General features: G+C 50.1%; 2 protein-coding genes across 2 annotated transcripts; one reads left to right on the top strand and one right to left on the bottom strand.

Annotated features, from left to right (window-relative positions):
- Positions 1 to 4,962: 4,962 nt before the first annotated feature.
- Positions 4,963 to 6,297, bottom strand: GUITHDRAFT_108565 (hypothetical protein; the record flags this gene model as incomplete). The annotated part of the gene is made up of 7 exons (XM_005832613.1): positions 4,963 to 5,060; positions 5,125 to 5,167; positions 5,293 to 5,318; positions 5,377 to 5,504; positions 5,777 to 5,929; positions 5,998 to 6,042; positions 6,095 to 6,297. The coding sequence occupies 7 exons, from the start codon at positions 6,295 to 6,297 to the stop codon at positions 4,963 to 4,965; spliced, it is 696 nt and encodes a 231-aa protein (XP_005832670.1).
- A 1,652-nt stretch (positions 6,298 to 7,949) lies between these two features.
- GUITHDRAFT_138894 (hypothetical protein) lies at positions 7,950 to 9,365 on the top strand (the record flags this gene model as incomplete). Its single annotated transcript, XM_005832614.1, has 6 exons — positions 7,950 to 8,042; positions 8,094 to 8,179; positions 8,233 to 8,293; positions 8,333 to 8,406; positions 8,460 to 8,568; positions 8,619 to 9,365. The coding sequence occupies 6 exons, from the start codon at positions 7,950 to 7,952 to the stop codon at positions 9,363 to 9,365; spliced, it is 1,170 nt and encodes a 389-aa protein (XP_005832671.1).
- Between the last annotated feature and the right edge of the window lie 960 nt (positions 9,366 to 10,325).

A 10,325-nucleotide genomic window follows, 5' to 3' on the forward strand; every position in this document is an offset into this window, starting at 1 on the left:
TAAAACCCGAATGTACGAAGGCACGACAGCCTTCTCGTCTTGATTCTTCACAAGCTCCTTCATCTTGTTCTCAGCTTTTTGAAGCAAACTCTTCACGTAAGTCATCAACAACAACTCTGATTCCCCGGTCGATCTCGATGAACTGTAAGGAACACTGAGCATGTGCCTCTGAAACGCAGCTAGCAAATTCAACATGTGAGAGTCTTCATGTATAGCATCAGAGTCTTCCAGCTGAGATGAAATTTCAACGTTTTGCGACGGTTGATCATTTTGAGATACTTGGTCTGCATTGTCCAACAACAACAACAACAGCTTCACGGCCAGTTGCATTCTTTGATCGGAATCTGATAGCCATCGACCATCAAAAATCGAAAAGATGTGATTTAGGACACCAGGTTTAGCCAAGTGAGCAGCAGCAGATCTCAAGACTCGACCCTTCTTCTTTTGCTCAAGAAGTTGACATAGAAGAGATGCTTGCTGCTCCGCATCCGGAAAGAAAATATCAAAGCCTGCGACAAGTGCATTGCTTGCTTCTGCACAAGTTGATCTCAGAATCGGATCGATTTCCGAGAAAGAAGCTGCAGGAATCTCTGCTAAAATCAAGATTTGCTTCTGCAGTGCGCTAAGGACGTTGCGAAAATCATCATCCTCTCGCATCTTGTCATCTACTTGACCAATATTTACGACCAAAAGACGCATGCAAGTGCGCAACGTCAGTAAGTCCTGTCTCATGTCTCTATCCTCGCAAACTGAGTCAACAAATCTGTTCAACCATGCACCCTCCCCTTTCATACAGAAATTCATCATTTCCAGAATCAAGCGGAAGGTTTCCGGAATGGCTTCAATGCAGAATGGAACCCAAGATTGCAATACATCATGGCATGGTTCCATCACACATCTGAAATCCAGGTCAAATTCAAAAATTCAACACTCGAAACGAAAATACACACCTTGCGTGCTTCTCCGCAGCTTCATAAAGGCATTTTAGAATGGATTCCATCACATTTCTGATGCAGGGAACTTTTTGCGCATCATCAACCGCCATGTCAACATCATTGCCAAATATTTCTGACGACTTCTGCTGTAAAAGACTTGAAGTCCAGGGATGCCGCCACCTCCTCACCTTCAGGCCATCAACATCAATGTTCCATACAACATCATTGAATGGATCATAACAAGATCCGCCAGTCGCTCCACCTTTTCCCAGCTCCCTCCTTGGATCTTCCTGTGCATCGCCAAGCGAAATGTCGTATAAATAATGACCCTCCTTCATGTCGAAAACTCGGCACAAATATCCCGGCACTTTCGATTGGCAATGATGTGGCGGTATGATAACCATCAAAAAGGTTCCATCGGTGTAGAATGACTGATACTCCATGCATTTGTCTGGAAATGCAGGAAGAAATATCTGCTCTCCACCAGATTCATTTTGAGGGACTGTATCCATTTGTCTTACGAGATGATCCGGTTTATGACCTGATGTTGCAAAATACAATAAGATCAATCTACAAAAAGACAAAGAAGCATTGGACGAGCATACCTGAAGTGTAGGCTCCTCGCATCCAACATTGATCACACAGATCATACTCCGGATGACACACTTGGCATCGATGCCCTGGCGAGCTACTGCTCATGAGGAGCAATCCACAAACATCACAGCAGAGCGTTCCTTCTCCCTCATGGATCCCATAGTCGCACGGAGGTCCCCTGATGACGACCGAACGAACATGCTTCATGTTTTCCAACGGATCAAAAGTATCAATTGAAAATGAAAAATTCGGCCAGGTAGATCCAATCTGTCCTCCTCCTTCTGATGACTCGTCATCCTCCTCTCGCACATCAGATTGCTGCATCTGAGGCTGCACAACAGATTGTAATTTGTCTGGACTCTTCGAGATAATATGGAGGTATCGTCCATCCGATATGAGCGGTGAGCGCTCAGAACTGAGATTCGTCTCGGAAGATCGCCTTTCCATCTCTATTCCTTCCCGCGCAGCTTGAAGCGCAGCTGCTCTGCCAGCTCTGCCAGCATGCTCCAGTGGCGACAGAAACTCTCTTCTTTGCCTGAACCGGCTCCGATTGTCGTGATATTGCCGGAATAAAGTCTGACTGGGCGAGAATTCATCTAGGAACATGTGATCATCTATTTCTGAAGATTCCAATTCTAATTCAGTCAAGCCCATCTGCATGTTGCCTTCTAGCCTCTCTGTGACACAATCATCCAATTGTAGATAAATGGAATCAGACTTACCAACTCTGGAGGATGCACCGCTGGAGTTTCCAGGCCGTTCAGCGGACCTTGAGGAGTCGGTATGACCAGAAGACTGATTCCAGCCTTTCTCGGGCATCAAATTCACTCCAGCACCTTTCTTTGTATCCTTATCTGGCAACGTACCAACTTCTTCCAAAGTCTTGGAGTCGATGATCAGAATGCTTTTAGGAGACAGGTTTGGCGAACGCAGATACAAGAAGCCTCCTGCACATGCTATCCAAGGTCGTTCTGAAGATCTATACCTAGAAAGTTGATCAGCATTTCGCAACAGAGTCTAGACGAAGCCTCTAAAACATACCTAGATTTGTGCAGATACACATGCCCAGCTATTGTACCATGGTATCCAGTGCCATATTTCACCAAACCATGTGTGCTATGCACATAAATGTACTTGCCATCGGAGGCAACAGATACAAATTTGTGGCATGTGGAACTAGATGACATTTGAAGCCGAGCGCCCCTTGATGTTCCACCACCACTTGAAGGAACCAAAGAAGGCGAACCTAATTGAGAAATCGGCAAAAAAATAGTACGTCCTCCGGTTGGAGTAGATGAGGGTGGAATGGCACAGCTCATCTCCAAACGCTTTACTCCTGACCCGAGTTGCGAGTAGTCAATTTTTCCATATTCGGCAGAAAACGAACCAATATCTTGCATTGTTCCATTATTCAGGTTCATCAGGAGTGAGGCAAGAGTGGCTAGAATACATCTCAGTGAACCCGAGCAAACCCCCAAATTCAACATTGCTGCGGCTGCCGCACCCTTGACAAAAGAATCACTTGCTTGCTGGTTGACAGACAAGAATTTCGCGAGCCACTCCAGAAGCTTAGAAAGCCAAGTGGGTCTTTCTGTGACAAGTACAAGAGGCTTCTGAGCCGCAAGCAAGTCTCCAACAACAATGAGTGACCTTTTAGAAGCCTCGCCTTCACTACTGTCTGCCAATTCCAAGAAGGTGCATAGCATTTGTTGAACTAACATAGGACGCGAGGGAGCATCACGGGAATCTGATTCCTGCAGGCCTGCAGAGGCATTCACTCCTACCTCCAGGGTACCATTCACATTTTCCTTTCCGAAGTGATCGTCTGCATGGCGACTGGCCGCCGTCAGCACCTGGCAACGTCATCAGATGCAAATCATCGTATAGGTACGAAGCAAACCTCTCGGAAACAGATGACCCTGCGTTGCAACAAAGACGCGTATGCAGAAGCACAGCTAGGATGAGCAAGAAGCTGTTGACTCTGTTTGGATGAAAGCTTTCGAGCCTCCTTTTCCACACCCGGGTAGTCCCATTCCAGCTGAGCATTCTCCACCTCGAACTGGATCACGGTGCTGTCGAATTCGTCGATTGACTCCCCGTAGAAAGCAGAATCTGGCTCGGGTTGCTGCCGAACAATCTGTAAGTGAGAGTTGCTGAGTTCAACCTCCAAGCACTCACCAAATCCGTCAAAGGTGTGTCCCTAGCAAAGACTTCCAGCCCAGGCTCTCTCAAGACAGTCAAGTCAGAAAAATGGAGGCGTGCTATGTGATCTAATCTAGAAGTCGAGCTTGCTGACCCTATGAAGTTCGTCCTGTTTGTATTTCGCCATGGAGGCATTCTGAAGCTTGAATCTTTGAGGTCCAAGCGAGGAAACTTGCTTGGAGGATTTTACGGCCTCAAGGCAAACACCTGGAGGACGAGTTAAGCGATGAGATATCGACTAGAGATGGCTTCTGATGTCCACTCATATCCTCAAAACAGCAAATCTCAAAAAATCAGAAGTCGTTACTCCTTCGTATTCTGTGTCTTCCTGACTTGCTACACCCGCTCCTACCTCACTTGGTGCCAGCAGCCCAACCTCGTCTTCTAACCCAACAACTTGTTCATGTATAAATCAGCCTCACCAACGTCTCGGCTTAAAGTCATGAAGATAGATCCATCGTCTCTTCCTCCTCCCCCTCCCCTCTTCTCGCACGCAGCTTCCCTCCCTCCACCTCCCTCCACTCCCGGCATGCGCTGCAGGGGCATCGGAAGCTCTCGCTGAAACCGAGTAGTAGGGTGGTTATACCAGGGTCCTAGAGATGTATATTCATACTGAGGTGAGGTCTATTTGTGCCCTAGAGAATAAAAAGAAATTAGTACGCTGACGCTGAAGAAGGTAGTACCTTTCATAAGGGATGATTATAACAGCCTAACCATTGGGTCATAGGAAAATATAAATGTTCGAAGCATTTTGTACTACATGTTAGGGATTTATAAAACTTTTATTGAAAAACCAATAGGAAATAATAATTAGATACTAAACTTGTACAAGGGTAATAGTCCCATATGCGACGCTTCGTATAGCTATGGAATTACAACTGTTTATAAAATATCAGGTCACAGGCTAGCCTCGGGAGTCGGCTCACAGAGTCAGTTGGGCCCGGCGGCCGCTTCAGTGTCCTACGGTACGGCCGACCGGCCTGCCGGGCTGTCACTCACAGTGTAGTGGGCCCCGGCCCGGGGCGCGGCCCGGCCAGCCTGAGAGTCACGGGTGCAGGCCGCGGCGGCCGTGACGATCCGCCGGGGGCCCGGGCAGGGTTGGGGGGGGGCCGGAGCGTCCGGTCACTGTCATCAGACTAAGCCAATCGGACGGTTTCCGTGCGGAGAGTCTGACTTTCATTTTGGGGCCGCGAGCATCACTCAATGATTTATGGAGAGCGAGCGGAGCGTTTTAAGGTGTTGCAAGGGCATTCTGGTTGGTGGCATCGGAGAAGAGCTCCCGATGCCACGTCCTCCATCCATGCAGCCTCTGGAAGCCGAGGAGCTCGCCTGATCCTCATCGTGCGTGTCCTCTGTTCTTCTGGTTCATCTAGACGTCGAGCAAAGGATGAACCGCACTTAATGACTTTGAGTGTGCAGATGCTATCCTGCACTCCCTGACACAAGTTGCTTGTTACGTCAAGGTCGTCATATGTTGGCTTGCCATCCACTTCAACGATGATGTCTCCCGGCTTATGCATGTTTCACGTCAGGTTCGAAACTGCCTCAACCCCACAGTTACCTCGAGAAAGTCGTGATCGAGGCCGCCTGCATCCGATTTGTTGTCAGTTTCAGGCGTGTAAATATTTGTCAAAGTTCCAGTCACCTTTGTGGCAAGCGTACCAGGCAGCTCCCCCTGGGTGAACCTTGGACACACGCACCCGGCTGTCAATGTTGGTGTGAGCGACGTAAATGCCGACGCCGCACGAGCTCTTCATCAGCTGGACTTCATTCCTGCACCTTGTTTGAGCTGAGCAGAAAGAGGAGTGTGAAATGCCTGAGGGTATCAACTGTGGCACAGCACTCCCTGAACTCGCCTGCTATGATGTCTCGCTGTCGTTCTGCTGCCTGTCTCAATTTGACCTCCTGCGAGAGCCTCATTTGACACTCGGCATGGCCGTGGATCTGTAGCTCCGAGATCGTTTGTCTGGCCGGGAAGGAGGGAGGGGGGAAAGGCGAAGAGGAAAGGTCAGCGTCTCTTGCTTTGCTAAGAAAGTTGAGGTCACCTCAGCTCGGCTATTGTGCGCTCGCAGCCTCGATGCATTTCCAGAAGGACAGCATACTTTGCCTGCATTTCTTGATCGAAGATATGTGATGTCCGCATTTCGTTCTCTGCCATCTTCAACACTTCTAGATTCTTGCTCACGTCTGCGTAAGACCTGGGCCGATGGTTCAACAACTCTTCCAGCTGCAGCACGAGACGCAAAGATCGATAAAGAAACCTCACCTCCGAGCCTCATCTCTCTCACTTTCCACCTGAACGATATGCTGACTGTCGCAGAGCACACACGTGAGAAGGCTGCAATGCGGATCGTAAGAGTGACCGCAATCTTGTGATAATCTCTTGATATTCTCTTTGCTTGTCCTCGGCATCTCTAACACGGGTGCTAAAGTCTCCACATCTCGAGTGCTCCGTCCAAAGTTCGTCCAATGCATTTGTCAAGCTTTCACAATCTGCAATCGCGCGGTCGCGCTCTTGGCGAAGAAGTTTCTCGATCTCAGCATGCGACTCGCAGTGCTCACGCATGTAGCTGACCAGTCGCTGACTTGCCTGAACAATATCATGGTGTTCGTGCGAGGAGAAGGAAATTTCGGGTGGGATTGGCGGAGTATAAGCAGTTTCCGAGGGGAGGATTGAATCTCCTAGACTTGGCAACGGCATTGAAACAATTGAGCGGAGAGAGAGCCTGTCGACAAATCAATGGCAAGAAAAAGCAGTTGGGTATGTGTCAATCATCTGAGAGAGTAGGAGGCAAGCGTGTAGGCTAGCCAAGTCAAAGACGTGTTACATTGCATCATACTAGCTACAGAGTAGTGAGGATGTGAAGAGCAGTCGGCAGGAAGCACGATGTTCAACAGAGGACATCAAGAAGAAGAAAAAAACAATCACCGCATCCGTTGCAAGTGTTTTGACAGCCAGTAACGTTTTGTAACGAGTGTAATAACGCCGAATAGTTCAACTGAAATCTTTGTAGGTTGATCCAGTGAGGGTTCACTTAAAGGGGGGGGGGGGGTACCCAAAACTCTAGTAACAAGGGGGTACTCCAGACCACCCTACGGCACCTCCCCGCAGAATGAGGCCAAAAGGGTAAAATCCCTGAGGTGGGGTGGTGGAAAGTGAATCTGAAAGGGGGAAGGGGGTACCTGGTTTATTGAAGAGAGCACCCCCACCCCTTCTTCTCATTACCCCTTTTACCATCACCCCCACATATCCTGACTCCTTTCAGGGAAGTACCACCCCTGTCGAGGATTTCCACATTCACAACCACCCCTAGCAAAGACATAGCCCTACCACCCCACCCCGTCGGTGAAAAATTGCGTTTAACATCAAGTCCTTCCATGATCCACCCACCCCATGGAATGAAGCAGCTGTGTCCGTACCGCAACCCCCTACCCCCAGTTCCTCGTGACACCACCCCTATTTTACAACGTCCAGAATCTAATCTCCAACCCCCACCCTGCCGGGCACTGATAGGGACCCTAAAACAGTACTAGCAAAGTTGTGAAGCGATGCAATTTTACAATACAGTTTTAATCAATAATGACATGAGCGATGGGATCAGGACAGGATGTAGCGAGCGCAGTGAAGCGTTCGAGGATAGGCGAGGAGGAGAGGAGGAGAGGAGGAGAGGATTAAGGGATCAAGAAGGAAGCAAGAAGGGGGGATCATTGGAGAGAGCAGGAAGAAGGTAGAAACGGAGAGAAGGCAACGTGCACTGGGGATGGAATGTAACGAGGAAGACCATGACGGATGGACTTTGTGAAACGCGAGCACGGAGAAACTGACAACACTATCGAACTGATGCGAGAGTCTGAGAGGGACTCTTGGGGAATGAACAAACACGAAGGGGAAGGACTAAATGAAGTTCTGGGAGCTCGGAATGCGGGGAGGTGCACTTGGACGGTGGGAGGTAGAGATCGAAAATGACAGCAAGCAGAAGAGCTTTGGGGGGTGTAGAAAAGCAATCGGTGTAATCTACAATGACACTTGATGAGATAAGTGGGCAGGCATTGAATTCAAGTCTAGTGTGTTATTTGAGAGCAATTGACGAAGCTACCTTGAATTGTAGCTTCAGAAAACTTGAGTATTCTGGGTCGCCGCTGAGTTTGGTTTGCAACAGGGAAGCTTGTTTCTTGTGCTTGAGGAGAACGTAGGGAATGATCCCAGAGCTTGAAACGATGGACTCGGAATCAGAGGACAAGGCGCTGGAAGAGGGACTCAAAAGGCTGGTGGCTACAGATGTCTTTACGCGCACCAAGAGTGTGGAGGAGGTGCTGCTGCTGCTATCGGGGTTGCTGAAGTATTTCTTACATTCTGTACAGTGTATGATGGACAGGATAGCAGAGCTGAAGGGCTCGCTCTTTCAGCGCCTGAGCTCAGTCTCCTCTACGATCTCATCAACCGCCAGGTCAGTCAGCCTGCTACTGTTAGCCGTCCCCCTTACATGTGCCCTACCCCCAGCACACTGGAGAATGCAAAGAAGTTCTTCATCCAGTATTTCTCTGGCGTTTCCAGCGCAGAGGTGTAATCCTTTGCTAATGCGCTCACTGGTTCTAACCAGCGGCCTCAGCTGTCCAACAAGATCCAGGCTGCTTTCAAGAAGTTCGACGCCAACGGCAGCGACCAGCTCGACATGTAGCCTTCCCAAAGTTCTCGTCCCGCCCCCGCTGACGCAGACCTGCCATCAGACATGAGCTGGGAAACGCGTTTGCTGCCATGGGGCTCCGAATGACGATACCAGAGCTGGAGGCCTTGCTTGCGGAGTTCGATCTGAACAATGATGGTTTCATAGACTCGGTGAGCTGACGGGGATGATGAGACGATGATGATGCTGATCTACTGCGCAGGATGAGTTCGAGCATCTGATCAGGATGAAGCTCAACGTCTTCTGCCTGCAAGGATGCAAAGCTTGTCAGCACGGGAAGAGCAATCAACCACTCAACGGATACAGCAATGAAGAAGACGTCCAAGAGTCGAGCCAGCATGCAGACAGTGCGAGCGAAAAGGAGGAGAGGGCAAGACAAGTCGCCAGGGATGAGGGGAAGAAGAGAGCGCTGCCTCCCGCCCTTCACGAGCAGATCAGCATCATGGCGTCTGACTACCATGGCACAGCGAACCTGCGGAGGAATGACGTGAGTCCCAAGAGGCTGTTCACCGGCACCATGAGGAAGGTTCGCTCGGAGCCCGTCGTCTACAAGCCCGCGTACCTCGTCCGCTACTCCAGCCCATCGCATGAGGAGCCGACGAGGAGTCCCAACTTCCTCACTGTGCGCAGGTTCTATCACCCGCAGGTCTCTTCGAAGAAGCAGGTGCACCTCTCCCTTCCCTCTGCTCCCATCGAGATGGAGGTCGACCCCAAGCTCGAGCTCCGCCTCTCCCGCCGCCTCCCTCAGAGCGTTCACGTCGCCCGCGTCTCCCCCGGGGAGAGTCTCAAGGCCAGGCACAAGGCGTCCAGCGAGATTCTCTTCCCCGTCCTCAAGACCTCCCTCCCTGGCTGGCTGACCTCGAGGGAAACGGACAAGGACCGTCAGCCACCTCGGACTGGATACCTGACGGCGAGGACTGTGCAGACGCCGCGTCGCTACTACAGATGAGAAGGATAGAGGGAACAACACTTGAGGGGACGGGGATTATGTACAACGACGTCAAGTGAAGGGTGGAGGAGTGAAAGTTGGCAGGGCGATGTGAATGAAGGTTTGAACAAGTTGAATAGAAATTAGAATGATATAAATAAATACAAGTTTGAATGATATCAATAAATACAAGTTTGAATGAGACTGAAGTGAAAACATATTACAAACGTGAAAAGTAAGATCGCTTGCGGGAATCGGCTCTCTCCTTCCCATCCCCCTTCCCCTTGCCCTCCCTGGTCCCTCCTGTTCCCCGTTCCCCCCCGTCTGTTGCGTCCCTCCCATGAATTCTTCTTGCTCCTAAAGCATACAACAGACCGATTCGTTCAAATCAGGACGGAGGAAGGATGAGGTGGAGCGAAGGAGATGGAGGAGGAGGAAGACAGAGGTTGGGGTAAGGAGAAACTTAAAACAGAAGAAAGTCTGGGGCTCTTTCAGGTTTCACAGAAAATTCACAGCATGGGCGAGAATCTACAAGACAGCACGAGCGCGTCCGAACTCTCAGTGGAAGGGGGTGAAGGCGTCCTTTTCTAGCGGCCTTGTGTTGTTGGCGTCTGCGCATGGAGATCGTTAGCAACAGCAACCACACAGCTTCTTCCGCCCCCACCCCGGCTGTCAACACGTCCTCCCTCCCTCTCCCCCTTCTCTGTTTTGCTAACTCCCCTCCTGTCCTCTGCTTACAAGCCCAGAAGTCCATTCCGCGGCTTCCAAGGACAGTGTTCTCAACATTGTAAGCATATGCTCCAAGGCCTGTAACATGACAATCAGCTCATCCTGCGACCTGCTCTTCCATGCTCACCTTTGTTGGGCCTCTCTTTCAAGATTGACAGCATTGACCTGGTAGCAGCACACATCAGGCCGAGCAAGTCAGTCATGCTCTCGTTTCCCTCTCTTGCTCTCTCCTTCGCTCCTTCGCTCCCTCCT

The sequence above is a fragment of the Guillardia theta genome, assembly GCF_000315625.1.
Source record: "Guillardia theta CCMP2712 unplaced genomic scaffold GUITHscaffold_34, whole genome shotgun sequence".
Taxonomy (NCBI): domain Eukaryota; class Cryptophyceae; order Pyrenomonadales; family Geminigeraceae; genus Guillardia; species Guillardia theta.